This window comes from Lissotriton helveticus, chromosome 10 (genome assembly GCF_964261635.1).
Source record: "Lissotriton helveticus chromosome 10, aLisHel1.1, whole genome shotgun sequence".
NCBI lineage: Eukaryota > Metazoa > Chordata > Amphibia > Caudata > Salamandridae > Lissotriton > Lissotriton helveticus.
Window position 1 is genome coordinate 232,499,560 of NC_136071.1, and position 21,117 is coordinate 232,520,676.

Genomic DNA, 21,117 nt, shown 5'->3' on the forward strand with positions numbered 1-21,117 from the left:
AATAGCTCATCGCAAACTAGGAATGGTAAAGAATCGCTATTTATTCCTTAAAGTTCGCTATTTAGGAAATGCAAAAAACTTTGATGATACATATGGCGGTTCATCTCTAACAAGATAAGAAGCATAGGGATAGATTTATGATGACTGGCGCATCACCAGGGATGTGTTAGTCATTCTGTGCCGCTGTTCCGTCACCTATGGTGTGCTGCATTTACAATGCGGCGCATCATGGGGCAAAAACAGCACAGATGCGTGACGTATCTGTGCCGTAAAGGTGGCGCATTGCTGGAGTTGTATCGCAAGTGTGATGAAGCTCCAGCAAGGCTCAGGGGTGCCCCTGTCGCAGGGTTTCTGTTCTCACACAGAACTGTGGACAGAGGATTGGAACCTCGGCGAATTAGGGTGCCCCAAAACTCACCTTAGTAATCAAAAACCCCTTAGCAAGCTAGGTACAGTGTCACATTGGATATAACAAACTCTCAATGTTTAGACAATCCAGAATATGAACTTATAGTACCTCAGGATACGTGGAACTCATGAACAGTCGGTCGTTATATATTTCTTAGAAACCAGAACATGGAGTTAAGAAGAACACATGTGTATTTGAAATGTTTATTTACTAATGCCGTCTTCTCAGGCGTAGTATCTTAGATAATAGAAGTACACATATTATCAGTAGCAAAATTACCAGCATAGTTACTAGTACATAAAAAGCGAATGGTGACAGTATGTTAACATGCTGTAAATGAATAAGAGTTAGCAACACTTATAAGCAGCCGCGGGCCGTGGAGGGAGTTACGGTGGGGCAGGGAGGCGGGGAGGGGGAGGGGCAGGGTGGAGAGGGCTCCACCCTGCCCCTCCCCCTCCCCGCCTCCCTGCCTCACCGTAACTCCCTCCACGGCCCGCGGCTGCTTATATCTGACCCTCCCTAATACACATATTATATTATTTGCTAAGAAGGTCTCTTTGTGTTGGTTTAGGGCGTGCCCATACTTTAGTGTCTTAGATTTGAAGGAATCACATCAGCATACACCAGCTCTCTCTTCATGTGAACCGCATCAAGTGTTGTGTATGTGTGTTCGGCAAAGCAATATAAAACCCGCCTCATGCCCAGAATTGGCAGAAGCTGCACTTATGTTATGAGTATGAAGTCGTGGAGATCAGACCTCATAACAATTCTGTATCGTGTTGTTCTTGAAACTTCAGCAGTCGCTGTACAGATATAGTTTAACAAGCAAAGCAGATAGTAGAGCAATAACATATTATTCTCATGTAAACCACGATGAACTACTAGGTTGAAAGCTAAAGCAACAACTAAGTGTCGTGTGCAGAAGTTGCAAAAAAGGAAAAATGGCGTTTAAACCGGTAATGAGCCCATGCTAACTTAACACGGTGTAAAGATATCCAGGATCTAGATGACACCTCCCCATGATCCGGAAACGAACTGAATAAGATAATAGAAGTGGCATCTCATGAGAGCAGATTGCAACTTAATATGTGGACGGTCCGCAAGGTAAAACATTAAAAACTAGGAAAATTTAATGCTAAAGAAAAATAAAACAGCCAACTACTTTATCGAGGCTTAAGCCAATAGGCAAGCTAAATAATAAAAACTTGACAAATAAGTCAATGAATTGTCAATGAAATGCTAGTACTCAGCATATCAAACATGAAAAAGGTCTATGACATAACTGTGTATGCAAAATAAGCTGCAACAGCCTCCAATAGGAAGTCACCGTCTTCATCCGAAAAGAGTTCAGCCATCCAATTTAAAAGCGGAAAAGAACATACGTGCTCTCCCAGCACCGGATCCTCTATCACCATCAGAGGACAGCTCGGTGGGTTTTCAAGAAAGCTCTGTTCCAAGAAAGACTGTGTTGCCGCCAGTAAATTCCAGGGACCAATTAGTCCATGCATCAATGCCACAGCTATAATCCTTTCGCCAGGACAAACCAACTCGTGAGTAATGATAGGAGTCATCAGCTGATTAAAGTCGACGTCAGGAGAAACCGGTCCGCAGAGACACAAATCAATGGCCCAATCGAAATCACAGGTCAGGCAGTGAAATACAGGCTGGACACAGGTGAAGTAGGAGAATCGAAAAGATAATCCATATGCCGTGCTTAATATCGCCAACGGCATTGTGCCATAATATTCAAGCATGCGATTGCGGAACAGCGTCAGCAGCTGCAGGGCGGGAGCTTGCACAGGAGGGACATCCATATTTAAAAATGTAAAAAAGCACAAGAGCGTCCGCTGGTAATGCAAGTAAAAATGGGAATCCACCAAGCACAGTGGAAAAAATAGAATGAAAGAAAGCAGGGATGACTCCAAAGATTTTCTCAAATGAAGTCACGAGACCACTGGTAACAACTTTAAAAAAGTGCGCCAGGCCCTTTGTGGAGGACGCGTTAAAGATAGTCCGAACCATCTTGCTGAAATGGAAAGGCAAATCTGTATTTAAAAGGGTCTGCACCTCTGTACGGGTGTTCGCTATGTGAAGCACGAAAGTTTCACGGGCCGAACTCAAGGCCACCTCTCTCTGAGACAAAAGAGCTCTTATTCTTGCCATGCCGTTGAAATCTGTTCCCAAGGTTGGTATTTGTGGCCAGATTGAAAACTCCCTATGTTCATGTGTGGGAGGAAATAGAACATTTCTGCAGCAAATAACCCGTTCACTTACTGTTACGATAAAAGGAATACTTTTAATTAACCCAGAACAATCTTCATTATTGAGCATCAAATAACTACCATTTTCCAACAACTTGAACGTGGGGATGATAGCAGGAACTGGCGTGCCTTGCAACACGCAAGCCATATTTGGTTGGTGTTTGTTGCATGAACCGTGTAACTGTATGTGCCTACACATTAGTGAATGATGTGGCGTCTCAGTGCATTCCTCTCCATTCAGATAAACTTCTTGATCATCTTTGAAACATCTGTATGTGTATGGAAGCGACCAGACCTCATGAAGAAAACCACTACCTAAAGGTGCATAACGACCTATTGGTATATATTTCATACAATTTGAAAACTTATATAAAGCAAAAGGCAGCGTTATTAAACCGTGGATAAGGCAAGTTGCCAAAGCAGCCAACCTTTTGGATTTATACTGGAAATGTTAAAGGAAGAATTATGGAGTAGGGCCTGTAAATCTTTAATGGACAACCGAGTAAAATTACTCCAACCATCATATTCCTCTAACTCCGGGATAGTAGGGGTGTTTAATTTTTTAGAAGTAGCCAATCCAAAGCATTTGGTCTGGGAAATTGTTTCATTCACAAACAACATATGATTTGGGATGAGATATGCACGGTGCAAAGCCTCAGTGCCTTTTACCTGCCAGGTTCGTGAACCCCAAACTGATGTAGATCCTGGATATCTTTACACTGTGTTAAGTTAGCATGGGCTCATTATTGGTTTAAACGCCATTTTTCCTTTTTTGCAACTTCTGCACACGACACTTAGTTGTTGCTTTAGCTTTCAGCCTACCTGCGTCAAGATCTATGCCTGCTTCAAGCAGGCGCAGGGTTTTGATGCAGCTTTGTCCTATCTGATTGTAAATGCGGCAGACTGTGGGTGGTAGAGCAGCGGTGCACGTTAACTGGTGCATCTCTGGGGATGTGCTAGTTAATATAAATCTGCCCCTTTCCATACATACTGAGCATGTCATGAATGATGTAATATGTGACATCATCAGCAGTGGATTACGGGTAATAGTATCTCTAGTTTACTCCCCTATAGCTGTCTTTCTTTTAACATAACTGTCTGTTTCCTTCCCTTATACTTACTGTTTTTTTGGTTCGCTTCCGGTTCGCGTACCGGCGAGCGAACTGGGAAGCGAACTAAGAGAAATAGAGGTTGGCACAGTTCCAAATATTGTACCAATTTTTTAATACCGGGGAGGTAGTTCTGAAAAGAACTTTTTTTTTATTGTTTTTGTTGTTTTATATTTTTTTTATTATTTTTCTGAACTTTTTTTACTTTTTTTGAATTTTTCTGAACAGTTTTATATTTTTTTTTTTTTTTTTTTTTAGGGGGCAACGAAAACGATTAATTGTAAAGGGCTCAACAGGAGCAACAAAAAAAAAAAAAGAATTTATTGTTTGGGGCGTTTCGGACAAACATGAGCATGATTGTCAATAGCTCTGTTGATCAGAGTGATGCTACTTTCTCCGTAGCAAATGAATCCACTGCAATGTACGCAGACTTGTTTTACTTCACGAAATCTCGTTTGTATATTTGGCACCATCTCCCTGCCCTCTGGTCCCGTTACTTCCGGTACAACAGATCTTCTGGCCATAATAGGGAGATTATCTAGGTCGTTACGAAACTGTGCAGCACTGTAGTTGTTAGGATGCCACCTAGTCATATGGCGATGCATTGTGTAGTTTCCGAAACTGTATTTTTTGTCGGTCCCTCTGGACAGTCTATCTTGACATATAAGGCAAGTTACGTATCTTGCATTTACTTTTTTCTGACCTTTGGGAATTTAAAAAAATTGCCAAATGAAGTTTTCTTTCCGGTGAGACGTCCTGGGCTCCTCAGGCAAAAAGTGCCTCTCTTCGTGCTCTTCGTCCTGTTCCTCTTCTTCCTCTTCTTGCTGAATTATAACTTCAGCAGGTGGTCCACTCTTCCTTGGATGTGGTGGAGGTGGTGGGGAAGCACCAGCTGAAGCTACTAAAGAAGCCATTGCTCACTGGTAACAAAGGGTCTTTCTCTCACAATGATGAAAGTCAGAGTGAGGAAAGAAGGAGGGATTTTCATCATTTGGGAAAAACAATAGTTCTCAACCAATGAAAAGTGTTCATTTTAGATTATATGACCTCGTCTTACATCATTAGGAAACCAAAAGTGAAATGAACCAATGAAAAGTGTTATTACCAAGTCACATGACCTGCTGTGTTTACGTTACGCGCTTTGCAGGGCCTCCCGGTTTGCTTCCAGAAACCTGCGCTTTGCGCCTCGCTTCGCGTACCAGTTCGCTAACGTAGCACGTCATACGACGTATCACGCGACAACGCGAAACGTCATGTGGACGGGAGGCGTCACGATGTTGTTTTCTAACGCGGCAGTTGCGGTAAAGAAACGTTTACCGGCTCGCGGTCTATTTCGCGGCATCAAGGTCAGCTAACGGGAAGTTTCCCGATTTGCGAAGCGGGAACGAAGAAAAAAAATATTTAAAAAAAAAATTATTAATAAACATATAAAATATATTTTTGGATTTAAAGAAGAATACATTTTACAGCTACAGATATTAGCTGTTAAAAAACCAATGAAATTCACTGAAAAAACCATAGGTTATAGACCATATATAGTTAGGAATTAGCATTTAGAAAACCTTATTTTACTCACACAAAACCATTGAAATTCCATATATAGTTAGTTGCACTAACTATATATCGCGCACCCGCAATCCACTGCTGATGATGTCACATATTACATCATTCATGACATGGTCAGTGACATCACTGATGACATCACTGATGACATCTCAAATGACATCACTGATGATATCTCATTTGACATCAATGGTCACATCAATGATGATATCATTAATGTGACAATACAATGCATCTCCTCACACTTTAATATAACCTCTGTTACACCCAGTGTTAAATACAGAGTATAATTTTTGAAACCATTGACACACCAATACTAGTTACTACATACGCACTCACTGATTCCTACGTCTACACACACATTCACTCATTCACCCATACAATCATTCATACATACAATCACTCATCTTTACAACACTATCATATGCACTCATACACCTATACAGACACTCACACTCTGCCACTCATCCATGGAGTTACTCACACACCTAGTCAGTACTGTAAAGAATCAATCACACTTCCATTTTCTAATCTACACAGTTAAACATAGAGTACCTTACATTTTCAAACATATACTAACACATACTTACTCTCTTATAGAATCACTGATACAAGTACACATTGATCTGCACAGAGTCACACACCTCCCAGCCAGCCATACACACACTCAGTCTCCCATACAAATACTTGTGCAACCAATCAATAACCCATATAGCTACTTATATAGCTACTGATCAACACATGCAGCAGCTTGCACAACAACAGACATACTGATGCACACTTTCAGACAGTTTAGTCACTAACCCGTGCATTTAGTAAGACGCATTTAATCACTCACTCATACAGTCAATCACGCACCTACTAAAACCTTCATTCAGACACTTATACATCCACTCATTCTTCAATATGTAAAACATATTTAAACTTTACAGAAACACATAATCACTGGATGTTGTCATCAGTGATGTCATTTGAGATGTCATCAGTGATGTCATCAGTGATGTCACTGACCATGTCATGAATGATGTAATATGTGACATCATCAGCAGTGGATTGCGGGTGCGCGATATATAGTTAGTGCAACTAACTATATATGGAATTTCAATGGTTTTGTGTGAGTAAAATAAGGTTTTCTAAATGCTAATTCCTAACTATATATGGTCTATAACCTATGGTTTTTTCAGTGAATATATATATATATGTGTGTATATATATATATAAATATACATATATATATATATATGCATAAGGAAGGAAATATATGTAGAATAAGGTTACATTTAATAAACTCCGGCTTTCAAGTGGTTTTGGACTTTAAATTAATTTATTTGTTTTTATGTTTTGTAATGCAATAGTGAAGCAATTGTATATAAATCGTAATGATCAAAAATTTACTTATTTATGTAGTCATTTATATATATTTTAAAGCATAGAATAATGTAACTATAAGTAAAATGTACATTTATTTAGGCATAACTAATGAATATCTATTTTTTTTTAAAATATAACTATTATTCACATTCATACAAGGCAATACACATATGTAGGTACATATCTATAGTTCAAATAAATGCTTATATATTGAGGGATGTGCTGTATATTTGTTTGCGTATGGTGGTTACGCAGGGAAGAGCCAATTCTTGAGCAGTCTTCTGAAGATGGTTATATGTGGATCTTATGTTTTGGAGTAAAGAGTTCCATAGTTTGCCTGTGTGAACAGAGAAGGATGTGCCACCCATGGTTTTTGGCTTGTACGGTGGGGTTTTGAGGCGAGGTGCCACTCTAGAGCAGAGTTTTCTTAGTTAAATGTATTTAGTGATTGTATTCCTGATAAAGAGCGGTCCTGTTCCATGTATCGGTCTGTGTGTGATACAAAGCAGCATGAGAGTGGATCTTCTGGCAACTGGTAACCAATGCAAGTCTTTCAAGGCAGGGAAGATATGGGCTTGTGCCTTTATATGTTAGAGTAGTCTGGCAGCAGAGTTCTGAATCCGTTGTAGAGTTTTCATAGTTGTTAAAGGTAATCCGTGGTAAAGGCTATTGGCGGAATCCAGTTTGGACAGAACAAGAGAGATGGTAGCCTGCACCTTGTGTGGAAATCGCAGATGGAGGGAAGATGCGTTGCAGAGTTTTTATTGTAACAAAGCTTGAACTTGCTAGTTTGTCCACTTGAGCTGTCAATGATAGCTTGAAGTCCAAGGTAATTCAGAGGTTTCTTAGTTCCTTTGATACTTTAGGCGTTGTTCTCAGATCATCAGACGGTGAGTGGGTCATAATTTTTCCAATAGCCACACATGAGTATTTCCGTTTTGGAAGCATTCAATTTGAGATTGGTCCACGGCTCTGAGACAACTGAAAATTGGTGAGCTTCCAATGTCTTTGGGGTATTCCAGTTGAAGGAGTATAAGCATGTCATATGCATAGTTTATAGCATGTGAGGTGAAATTGATTGACCAGTGCCGGTAATGACTTCATGTAGATTTCAAAAAGCATGGGTGAGATGATAGAACCTTGAGGGACCCCTGTTTTTGTGAAGTTCGGTTTGGAAGAGAAAGGGGGTATGGATGACATTTGAGCAGGCCCCAACTTACCAGAGATTTAAATACTACTTATTCACAGTCCACAAAACAGAAAATATGAAGAACTTGGTGAAAAATTGATTTCCTGCTTAGGTATTCATAGGTGTGAAGAAGACCAGAGAGCCCCTCTTCATTTGTTAGCGTCTTTTGGAGTTCTGAAACTGTTCACGGAGGATGTTTTTGTCAGTATTATCCTTGTTTCTTGTAGTCCTCATTAACTCTTTAACAAAGCAGTTGTTTTTAATTATACCACTCATGATAAGGAACTACTGCTAGATTAGAAGCTTTGAGTTGTGCAAGCTTTGGCAGTTTGGGAGAGCATTAGTGTAGTGAAACTGGGAAAGAAAGACTACATTGAATATCCTCTGTTCAACCCAGGAGATTGACATCTTATGTCTTTTGAGGATTTTTTTTTTACACAAGTCCAATGATAGTGTAACAATACTTGGTGTTAGGACTTTTCAGAACTATGTTCTCCAAACGAACTGTAATTTTAAGTACAATATGCTTTTTAGCTTGTTTCTTTCATCTCATTCCTTCTTGTTTTTCTATTCCATTTTATTGGCTATCATAGATCAATGAGCTGGTTATTCCGTTGCTTGACATTGATATAGTTTTAGGGCCTGATTCACAGAACTAACTTAAGACAAAATCCTAAACTTACTACCATTTTGGTATTCACAGAAGACACTTACTCATTTCGGTATTCACAAAAGTTAAGAGTCCTAACTTTAGGACTCTTGAAGGCCTTCTGTGAATACCGAAAGTCTTCAAGTTAGGAGTTTTCTCAATTTAGAAGTAATAAAGTTAGGACTCCTAACTTTAGGACTCCTAAACGCCTTCTGTGAATACCGAAAGTCTTAAAAATAGGATTTTCTCAGTTTAGGAGTAGTAAAGTTAGGACTCCTAACTTTAGGGCTCCTAAATGCCTTCTGTGAATAGCGAAAGTCTTAAAGTTAGGATTTTTCTCCGTTTAGGAGTCCTAACTTTACGACTCCTAAACTGAGAAAAATCCTAACTTTAAGACTTTCGGTATTCACAGAAGGCATTTAGGAGTCCTAAAGTTAGGACTCCTAACTTCTGTGAATACCGAAATGAGTAAGTGCCTTCTGTGAATACCAACACGAGTAAGTGCCTGCTGTGAATACCAAAATTGTAGTAGTTTAGGATTTTGTCTTAAGTCAGTTCTGTGAATCGGGCCCATAGTTTCTCATGATGAATGTATTTTACCTGACTTGGGACCCGATGTAGGTCGGTCGGTAACGGCCGAAAATCGGTATTTTCGGCCATTTTCGGCCGTTACCGACCGGTATCGAGCCCTCGGGATGTAGCAGTCCCAAAACCGGCCGAATCGTTGAAAATACCGAATCGGAAAAGTTACCGAATCGTTACAATACCGAATCGGAAATTACCCCGAATCGGCAAATATACCGAATCGGTAACAAACCGAATCGGTAAAAAATATGGAATCGGAAAAATCACCGATTCGGTAGAATACCGAATCGGAAAAACACAGAATCGGAAAAAAATACCGATTCGGTAAAATTACCAATTATGTAGAATTACCGATTCAGTATGAGATGTAGGAAAGCTCTGAAATACCGATTTAGCGTCTAATTCGTTATTTAAGAATCGGTATTTACCATAGATTTGAATCAGGTGGTAACCAGGTGCAACCTAAAAAAAAGGACCCAAAATGCATTTCTGCTTGCACCATGGCAGCTTTTTATGTCATAGCAAGACGGCTACGGCTACAGCAGGATGGAGAGAGGGAATGGCAGAGAGAGGAGCAGGTGTATAGAGAGCGTCTCACCCTGTCCATGCAGACAGATGCAGAGATCCTACAGAGGTACAGGCTGGACCCAGAGACCATCTTACAGCTCATTAGGGACCTCCAACCCCTGATGCAGCACCCCACCCCAAGGGCACACGCAATCCCAGTGCACGTGCAGGTGCTATGCAGCATACACCTGCTTGCGTCTGGCAGCTTTCAAAGTGCAGTAGCTGCGGTAGGAGGGGTGAGCCAGAGCTGCCTGTCCCGGTTCTTCCACAAGTTCCTAGACGCCATGATCGAACGGATGGACCAATACATTTTCTTCCCTGCAACCCATGCTGAACTGGTACAGACAAAAGCAGACTTCTACCAGATGGCAGGATTCCCCCACATCATTGGCTGCATAGATGGCACACACATTCCGATTTGTCCCCCTGCTGACACGGAATACATATACCGAAATCGGAAATCAACGCACACCATAAATGTGCAGGTAATATGTAATGGCAAGTGTGTCATCACTGACGTGGTAGCAAAATTTCCAGGGAGTACCCATGACTCCTATATCTTTCAAAATAGTGGCATTTATGCATGGCTGACAGCAAGGGAATTCGGTGAAGGATACCTCCTAGGTAAGACACAGTGTCAGACCCCCATAACCTAAATAGCAGTGTGAAGTACATGTATGCATGTGAGTAATGTTACCCCATTCTCTTCTAGGCGACATTGCATATGCCCTCCGCTCATTCATTCTCACCCCCTACCTCAACCCCTCAACACCCAGCCAAAGGAGGTATAACCGTGTGCACAAAAGCACAAGGAATGTAGTTGATTGGACCTTCGGCATCTGGAAAAGCAGGTTCAGATGCCTGCACAAGACCGGAGGTGCTAGACAATATACCCCCATCACCTGCTGCAAGATTATTGCTGTATCTGCCTTGTTGCACAACCTTGCGGTCAAGAAGGGCACAGAGGCAGAGTTGTCTGACTACGAGGACCCTGACGATGACATAGCTGTGCCACTAACAGAACCTGCTGGAGTGTCTACACCAAGTGACGGGAGGTACAGACGTGAGGAGATAACAGCCAACTATTTCTGAGTGAGTACAGATGCACAGAGACGTCTATGGATGTTGAAATGACAAAGTTTTACTAATGTTGGCACAAAGTAACTGCACTGATGTGCAACACATTTAACAAAAACAGAATATGTGGGTATAGTAAATAGTCCGGTTTGCATCACCCTCCCTGGCAATCTTACTTCTTGCTGCGCTTAGCTGACCCACTTGGATGTGGCTCACCCCCTTCTGTGTGTCCTGCAGCCTCTGCGGAGCGCCTGCTGCTCCGGCGCGGCTCAGATACAGCGCTGGCCGGGCTGCTGCGGCTGCTGCTGTCCCCAGCCTCACCCACATCCAGGGCAGGGTTCACCACCGTATTAGAAATGATTAATGCCTCCATGGCAGTGGTGATGCGGGACATGCCCCTGGTCACCTCAGAAGTGTTCTTGGTGAGGCAGTCCTCCATGTTAGCCCCTCGATGGCATAGCTGGGCGGTAGCTACAGCAAGGCGGTTGAGTGACCTGTTTTGCAGCCGGGCATCCCTGCGCCTACAGTGCTCGTGCTCCTCCATCTTACTGCATAGCTGGGTAATGGCAGTAGTCATGCGCCCCAGTCCATTAGCAATTTCCTTGTTGCTCTCCACTAAACTATTGAACCCCTTTCTCATCTCCCCCATGTGCAGGTTGTTCTCCCACAATTGGCGATGGCAAGCCAGGATCGACTTGGCCTGCATCCTTTGGATCCGGACCATACTCCCCTCCAGCCCTTGAAATACACTGCCCACCCGTGCTGGTACAGCAGGGCTGGTTGTGCGTGGCCTGCGCAGATTGCTGCTGTCCTGCTGTGTGGGCTGGGGTGCCACGGCTGTTGCAGGGGTGGGTGCTGGATCCTGAGCCGCTGCTCCCTCCATGATGTTTAATGGTGCAACGGTGATCCTCCTGGCAGGAGATGTGGCAGGTGGTGGGTGGGTCTGTGTTGGTGAATTTTCAGGTGAGAACTGCAATGGGGGCGTAAGTGACAGTAGGGGGGAGTGTGGAAATGAGAGGGTATGTCCTGTGTCTTCCTCATAGCCCATGGCACTGCTGTTCTCCTCCTCCTCCTGTGATGGTACAGTGCTGCTTTGCCCTGCCACCGCACTGTCTGATGCTTCTGGGGCTGGAGCTTGTGTAGCTGCTGCTCCACTGCCTGATGGTGCCCCTAGGTATAAAGAAGCATTTGTGAACTGAGTGCAAATGTCTAACAGTCACTACAATTAAAACATTGCACATGTCATTTTCAATACTCTGTTTCATTTTCTATGTGCATTTCATTTGGATGTGCACTGGCATTTGTTACTACATGCAGCTGACTACATTTTCCTTGATGCATTGCACATGTATGTTGCAAGCAGTACTGGGCTGGGGTTTGGCTGTGCATTGGGGCTGAAGGGGAGGTGTCTGGTAGGGTGTGTCATGCTGCGCATGCTTCTTACCTTTTGCTGTGGCTCCGGATGAGCTGTCGAGGTCCCCAACTCCCACCACACTCTCTCTCTCAATTGTCGTGGACACAAGTTCCTCAAGGTCAGTGAGGGGTGGCGCTGGGTTCCTGCCTCCACCTGTTAGTCCTGCCTGCTTGTGCAGCTCGGCCAGTTTCCTCTTTGTGAGTCTGCGAATGTCATAGAACCTCTTCTTGAGGTCGTCCAGGCTCCTGTGGGTGACACCAACTGCATTCACCCTCTCAGCTATTGCAATCCACAGGTTTCTCTTGGTTCTCTCTGGGACTGTGAGGGACAGCCTCCCAAACAGCTGCCTGTGGACCCTCACCACCTCCTCCACCAACATTTGCAGCTCCTTGGTGCTGAACTTGTCCTTGTGTTTGCGCTCAGCCTTCTGGCTCTCAGAGCTGCTTGCCATTTCCACTCAGTTCAGGATACTGCTACCACTGCTGCTCACTCAAAATGCTCAGTTCAAACTGCCTCTCCAGAAAGTTCTGATGAGTTGCCCCTGCCTGGGTAGCCACTCCCTGCTAGGGTGGGGGAGGGTGCTTCAACCTCATTGGCTGTTGTCATTAGTTTCATTTTTACTTTTTTGCCGAATCCGTGTTTACCGAATCGGTATTTACCGATTCGGTAATGGCCGATTCGGCTAAATCCGAATCGGTAAATACCGATTCGGTATTTACAATGCATTCCTATGGGCCTTTTGGCCCATGGGGGTGTATAGCATTTACCGATTCGATAGTTGCCGAGTCGGTATTCGCCGATTCGGTATTTACCGATTCGGCAACTTTCGATTCGGTAATTATCGAACACCGATACCGATTGGTACCGATTCGGTATTTTACCGATTTATTTTACCTACATTTCATTTACCGATTTCAAAATACCGATTCGGTATGATTCGGTATTTTAAAATCGGTAAATGCGTTTTACCTACATCGGGCCCTTGGTGTGTACCTCTTTTATTTGTGTGTGTTTGCAATTTTTCAATAAAGTAAATAAATAAAGAAATCAGACTGTTTTTTTACTCTGTGAAAATATGAGACACTAGGATGTGTTTTGAAACCACCTTAATTTTGACTTTTATTTAAATGTTTCTTCACCCTTCACTCCACAGACTCCGATCTCGGTTTGCAATCCAAGCTGCTTGCCCGGATACAGAAAAGTCCCTGAAAGAGAGAAACAAGTATGCTGTTACTCATGCAGCCCATGTCCAGAAGGGGAAATTTCAAACCAAACAGGTATGCACATGTTCACACAAACAGAGGGGCATATTTACTAATCTTTCACACAACCCAGGGCAGCAAGCAAAGTGGCTACGCTGCGTTGCATGGAAAGGTGAGAGCAGAAATGCACCAAATTTACAAAGATAGGAAGCATTTCCGCTTTTCTACGCATTTTCAGATTTACCAGTTTTAGTAAATCTGAGACTGTGCAATAAATAATTAATGGATAGATGCATGGGAACGCCCTAGTTCCACCCATGGTAGGCCAACAAAGTGAAAATGTAACATAAGTCAGCGCAATCGGCTGCATTGTGTTACATTCCTTTACAAAGCCACACAAGGCTACATACATCAGGCCTTGCATGGCTTTGTAAATTCCAAACGAGCCTTTGTGTTGCCCTGCGTTGTTCAAGCGAGGCAAAGCCTTAGTAAATCTAGGCCTAAGAGAGCAATCTTATATACTTAGAAAATTATTTAGCAGTGATAACACTCACTGCACCTGATCTACCAGAGTGTAAATTGGCGAGTTACTGAGTTCTGAGTTTCCAACCTACATCATCTCCCTGAAGGAGCCATGGACTGCCGTGCCCTCACTACCTTGAGAGTCAAGTGCTGAAGGGGTATGTTGCTTTTCCATTAGGTGCCATTTGTCTGAGGCCTCCCAAAAAAACAAGGCATCACTTATTCTTCCAAAACGTAAGGTATTTAGAGGTGGTGGGCAAGACAAAAGACAACATTCACAATGACAATATGTAGTGACCGAACAGTTACAGGAAGTTCAATATATGTGTACATGTGACATGACTGCATATATGATGATGACAGGACAGTGATTAAGATTAAGTCTGACTGTGACTTTATGATGAAAGAGGCTCGCCCTGAAAACAGCAGGGTGGGCCTAGTCTTGTTATGTTAGTGAAGAGACAGTATACAGGAATAAACATGTGGACTGAGTGAGACTGGGCACATGGAAGTCTGGGCTGTGCATTGAAGAGATAATGCCTGAATTGCATTAGGGAATTGCAACATTACCTATGCAGTATTATAGACTTAACCAAAATCGGTAGAATGCGCTCGCAGATATTGCACATTTCTCCCATTACAGCTGCCCTCTAAAGGAAGAGTAGAGTATAGTGTAAAAGAACATGATCCTAGTATTTATTAGAACACAGACTTGCAAAGTCAACTTCTGCAGAATCACTTCCTCCAGTAGTAGAAGGGAGCTGCATACAAATGGAAAACCACACCCAGAGCTGACCAGTGTGACTGGTGCCAGGCACTGAGAGTACAAAGAGTCCATACATTGCAAGGAACAAAGAATAATGCATGCCATTCCATCTAGGATTACAACAAACAGACCACATCACACAAACCTTGGGACCCAGAAACAGATGCCTGGTGAAAGATAGGGCACAGACCAAGACACTATACATCATCTAAAAAGCACTTTGTGTCTGCGGTATTCACCATTTCAGGAATTGGTGCATACTCTTTAAACTGACTAGACATCTCAGTTTAGTGTTCCACAACTTACTTGATTTTACCCCAGTGATTTTATTTCTATTTATTTATGGTTCTACTATAGTGGTGCGCTACCCGTATCAGGTGCAAAAGCGCTTTACAGTGTAGGTGAAATTTTGATTGAGCTAACAGGTGTTCAGTTTAACACATTTGATAAGTAACCTTTCCTATAAAGAGCATTACACTTTCCTAAATATTAGTTTATATGTATGTATATGGTATTTCTATAGCTCAAACCTAGTCAAAAGGCAGAGGAGCGCTGTAGTGGGTCAAGGACAAGTATAAAGTCCATAAGTGATAGGAGAGGCAGTTGGTCACACTATTAATACAATGTGACGTAATGTTCTTTAAAGAGTCAGTCTTTAAATCTTTCCTAAATTGGAGCTCCATTCGCCAGTCCTGATGGATAGGGGGATGCTCTTTCAGATCCTGGGAGCATATATGGAAAAAAATACGCTTCACTGTGCTTATTTTCTTTTTTACACTTGTTATTCTGCAGTCTGAAGGAGTCCTGGCTGCGGCTCCAAAGATGGTGAGCCTATCTGCAAGATAAGATGGTGTGGGGGTTTGTTAATGATCCCCTATTTAAACAAGCATTTACAATGCAACGGTCTCGCCTTTGCAAAAATTAGAGCTATTGGCATTGTAAATGACAATTTTTTTATTTATGTGTTGGTTTTGAAAACAGATAAATAAATGGCATTGTCATATACAATGCCAATAGCTTAATCTCTCGCAAATGCGAGACCTATTGCATTTGCACCCCCACACACACACACACACACACAGAGCCACACACACACACAAACACATGGATGTGGTGGATGTGGTGGTGGTGGATGTGGTGGATGTGGTGGTGGTGGATGTGGTGGATGTGGTGGTGGATGTGGTGGATGTGGATGTGGTGGTGGAGAATGTGGTGATGGTGGTGGATGTGGATGTGGTGGTGATGGATGTGGTGGATGTGGTGGTGGTGGATGTGGTGGATGTTGTGGTGGGGGATGATGTGGTGGTAGATGTGGTGGTGGATGTGGTGGTGGTGGTGGATGTAGTCGTGTATGTGGTGGTGGATGTGGTGGTGGTGGATGTGGTGGTGGTGGTGGATGTGGTGGTGGATGTACTGGATGTGGTGGTGGATGTACTGGATGTGGTGGATGTGCTGGATGTGGTGGATGTGGTGGTGGTGGATGTGGTGGTGGATGTGGTGGTGGTGGATGTGGTGGTGGTGGATGCGGATGTGGTGGATATGGTGGTGGTGGATGTGGTGGTGGTGGTGGATGTGGTGGTGGAAGGGGTGGTGGGCACTATCTACACATCAGGTGCTGCCTATTCGGATCCCAGGGCTTCATTCCTGCCCCTAGCTCTGCTGGAGAGTACTTGCCCACCCTACCCTGCCTCATCCTCTCACATTGCCTGCTCTCTGCTTCCAGGAGCACCGCATTGGGCTCTATTCCGATTATATAGGAGGAGGAAGATTAAAACAAAGAAACAAGAGCAAATGGGGAAAGCAAGAGTTAAACACAGAGAGCCACACACACACAGAGCCACACACACACACAGAGCCACAAACACACACAGAGCCACACACACACAGAGCCACACACACACACACACTGAGCCATACACACACAGAGCCACACACACACACACACAGAGCCACACACACACACACAGACAGAGCCACACACACACAGACAGAGCCACACACAGAGCAAATGGGGAAAGCAAGAGTTACACACAGAGCCACACACACACACAGAGCCACAAACACACACAGAGCCACACACACACAGAGCCACACACACACACACACACTGAGCCATACACACACAGAGCCACACACACACACACAGAGCCACACACACACACACAGACAGAGCCACACACACACAGACAGAGCCACACACACACACAGAGCCACACACACACACACAGAGCCACACATACACACACAGACCGAGCCACACACACACACACAGACAGAGCCACACACAAGCACAACGAGGGAACAAGGGGCAGGAAAGCAAGCACAATGAGGGAACAGGGGGCAGGAAAGCAAGCCCAACGAGGGAACAGGGGGCAGGAAAGCAAGCACAACGAGGGAACAGAAAAGTAAGCACAACAAGGGAACAGGGGGCAGAAAAGCAAGCACAACGAGGGAACAGGGGGCAGGAAAGCAAGCACAACGAGGGAACGGGGCAAGAAAGCAAGCACAATGAGTGAACAGGGGCAGGAAAGCAAGCACAACGAGGGAACATACACGCTCATCATACACGTTCATAGTCCGTTCATACGTGTAAAACTACAAGCCACCAGCACACAGCTCTGGCAGACACATTAAAGTTTCTGAAAGAAGCAAGTGTTCAGTACTCACTGTAACACCATACTTGAGTGTCAGACCCGGCAAGGAGTCCCGCCGAGGCTTGGGGCTCAGGGGAGTGTGGGCCGGGGATCCATAGGTAAGGAGCAGCCGTGTGCAGGGACTGTTGTGCCGGGATACAGGGGACGGGTGCAGGAGTCTTTCTGAAGGAACTGCATGTGCATGCAGGGTCCACGTGCAGGAAGTCTGCCAGCAGAAGCCCATGTGCAGGGAGACCAGTCAACATCCCCTTCTGCTCGCTGAGGAAGGGACCTACTCCAGCCTGCGTCCGGCAGCATCCGCTCTCGGTGGCTGGAGGATGCCCTGCGAGGCAGCGCATGAGGCGGCCACTGTTCTGTGACTTCTGCCGCTGCTCATGGGATGAGGACCCCTTAAACTGGATGGGAGCAGGGGAGACCACCATCGAGAATCTCGCCAGCCAAGACCTTTAAACCCATACCTGAGCAGACACGGGGTGCTAACTACACAAATGCCCCCGTCGTTGGAGTCCCGCTCGGGGCACTCGAAATAGCAAAAATGCCCCTGTCGTTGGTGGGGCCCCGTGGGCTAGAAACAAAAGCCCCCAATGCGCGTGGGAGTCCTGCTCTGGAAAGGGACTCCGACGCTGTGCCTCGCTCTCACGCCCCCCTCCTCCCTGGCAGCTTCACTCACCCGGACTGCTTCCTGGAGGCAGCGGGGGACGCTGGCTGTCTCCTCAGTTTGCCAGAGCTCTCGACTTCTTGCGGGAGCCTTGGCAGCTTCATAGGTGCCGCGGGCTGGGCTCTCCTTCACCGAGCCTCGCTGGTAGCTGCACCTCTCCTTCGGCACCGGGACGTCCAGGCTCCTGTACTCCCTCTCGCCGGCAACTTCCTTTCTCACGGCGATGGCCGGCTTGGAGGGACACTTCCCGGTCGCGGCGGTGATTTTCAAACAGCGGAGAATGAGTGGTAGGCTCCCTCGAGGATAAAGTTGAACAGCAGGGTGGGCATCCGCTGTAATTTAAGATATCAAACGGGGTGGGCACCCGTGTTGCAAAACTCAGCAAAATACGGGGTAGGCACCCGTGTATTTTAAATAACGCAGACACAGGGTGGAATGACTTTAAAAACTCGGGGAGAGGCGCTGGGGTCGGGTTGCAGCGAGTCAAACAAGCAAGCTCCGCCATGACACCACCACGTTTCTCCGAGGCGAGGCAGAAATGCCTCGGAGAAACGCACGGTCATTTTGGGATTCGGGGGGGTGTTTTTCATTCTCTCTCCTCTTCCCATTGGCTGGAAGGTAAAATTCCAGCCAATGGGAAGAGGAGCGAAAGAAAAGTGAAAGAAACTAAAAAACACCACCCCGAATTCGGGCTTGAACGGAGTGACGCCCCTCTCCTCCAATGGCTGGCCTCCATTTAGGAAGCCAGCCACACTCTAAACATAAGATCTCCCCTGCGAGACTGCGCAAGCGCAGCCTACGCAGGTCTTGACCTAAAAAGCTAGTTACAAAAAAGAATCAAGAGTAATTGGTAAATATGTCAGAACAGGGAAAGAAATTAGAATAGGGCGGAGTCAGGTAATCAAGCTACACATTTAAATATTGTTAAAAGAGAAATGTTCTTATATTTTTTTCTGAAATGTCCAACTCTTTTCCACATCCTTAATCACCCTGTAAGAGTTCCACAGTGTGTGAGTCATGCCTGTGAATGAATTGTGTAACGCATGGTGCATTTAGATATTCAAAATGGGGACGACAAGCCCCTGCAGCTTGCCTGAGATCCAAGGTAACAGAGCGGCTGGAAACCCTTGGGCAAAGCCTTAAATGTCCGACCAGGTTCCTACTGCGCTCCCGATGACGTCACCTGATCCCTCAGTTCCACCCCATCTTGCCCCAGGAGGAGGCTCAGGCCTGTGGCGCTACTAAGGGCGCCCCTCCCCTAGGCACGGGGGGTGCCTGTTCAGGCTTATCTCTGGAATCTCTTGATCACCGCCAATTTACATATAACTTTCTGAATTTACTTTTGGACTGAAATGTGGGTATGTGGTGCAGCAGGAGTGAAAGAGCAAATGGAAAAAGTGGGAGTCAAAGGCTGACTGAAGAGTGCCGTTAAAGGGGTTGTGTGTTGTGGAGAAGGGGGGTACAGCCAAGTCATGGTGGATCTGATCCAGGGTGGACATGTGAGTTAGAGCTTGACCAGGAGCAGAAAGTGGGAAGGGAGCTAACAAATACTGCAGACCTAACAGGATTCTTTTTTCAATACTTTTTGTTTCAGCATAAAACGTTTGGTTTTGGAAAATATGGTTTGAAGAGAGCCATATAAATATTTAGCTTTCTGTGTTTTTTGTGGACTGTGCATAACATTCTCTCTTTCATTCTTTTTCGATTCCTCCTAGACATGGAAAACTGCATAAGGTGCCCCAAAGAACAGTGGCCCAATGAGAGGAAGGACTCCTGTATTCCAAGGACCCTGGAGCTTTTATCCTATGAGGATCCACTGGGTGTCGCATTAGCCTGTTCCTCGGTCCTGCTTTCAGTAGTAGGAGCTGGTGTTCTATGGATCTTTATAAAAAACCATCACACAGCTCTTGTAAGAGCCAACAACCGAGACCTGAGCTACATCCTCCTTATTTCTCTAATACTTTCTTTCCTCTGTTGTTTAATATTCATTGGCCGACCGGTGAAAGTAACATGCCTACTGCGACAAACAAGCTTTTCCATTGTTTTTACCATCGCCGTTTCTTCGGTTCTAGCAAAAACCATCACAGTTGTGATGGCCTTCAATGCCACAAAGCCCGGCAGCCAGCTTAGGAAGTGGGTTGGACCAAGACTTGGAAGCTCCTTAGTCATTGTCTTATCTCTGGGAGAAGTTATCATATGTATCGCGTGGATCGTCCTCGCCCCACCTTTCCCAGATGTGGACACCTCTCAAATAGGAAAGATGATCCTGCAATGCAACGATGGCTCTGCTATTGCACTATACCTTGTTATTGGCTACATTGGAGTTTTGGCTCTCTTAAGTTTTCTTTTGGCGTTCTTCGCCAGGAGGTTGCCGGACTCCTTTAACGAGGCTCAGCTCATTACCTTCAGTATGATGGTCTTCTGCAGTGTGTGGGTGGCCTTCATCCCAGCCCACCTCAGCACCAAGGGCAAATACATGGTGGCCGTGGAGGTCTTTGCCATCCTGGCCTCCACTGCAGGACTGTTGGGGTGTATATTTATTCCCAAGTGCTACATTATTTTACTAAGATCAGATCTCAACAAGAAAGAGTTTCTTGTTGGTAAAAAGTGAATAGTTTTTCACTCAATAAAATCTAGCTAAAATATTAGTTCTTACATATAAGGCAATAAGCATTCTCTTCCATAGTATATAATTGTGAACAGTCTGATAAATAAACTTAACTCTGACAAATGAAAACTGTATCTATTAATTGACCTGAACTCCTAACTGTCCATGAAAGGTGGCTTCATTGTATATGTGCCCAAATGACCTTGCCATCTCTTCCTATCACCGAAACTCCAATGAAACCCAAAAACATACACACTGAGATCCTCATCTTCCTCTTCCTAACTGACCTTTCATGATCTGAGACAAATCACTTTGCTTCAGGAAGGTGCAGTGCTTACATGAAGTTAATAATAAACACGCTTGCATTGGAATGCTTTAGCAGATCTGATGGTAGTGTGTGTTAGCCTGAACAGAGCTCAAAGTGATGCTTGTCTGTCTTTTTTTCTGAGTGTGAGCACATTTCACCAGTTTCTGTGCTTGTTTTATCTGCATGATGTGTAGGTGATTTTTCTG

General features: G+C 44.6%; 1 protein-coding gene across 1 annotated transcript in view; it reads left to right on the plus strand.

The window, feature by feature from the left end:
• The window catches only part of LOC144783987 (vomeronasal type-2 receptor 26-like), a 163,979-nt gene extending 143,372 nt beyond the window's left edge, over positions 1-20,607 (plus strand). The window contains exons 3-4 of the mRNA XM_078662702.1: positions 13,348-13,471; positions 19,712-20,607. Coding sequence (XP_078518828.1) covers positions 13,348-13,471; positions 19,712-20,607 — 1,020 coding nt within the window. The remainder of the gene's footprint in view (positions 1-13,347; positions 13,472-19,711) is intronic.
• Positions 20,608-21,117: the final 510 nt, after the last annotated feature.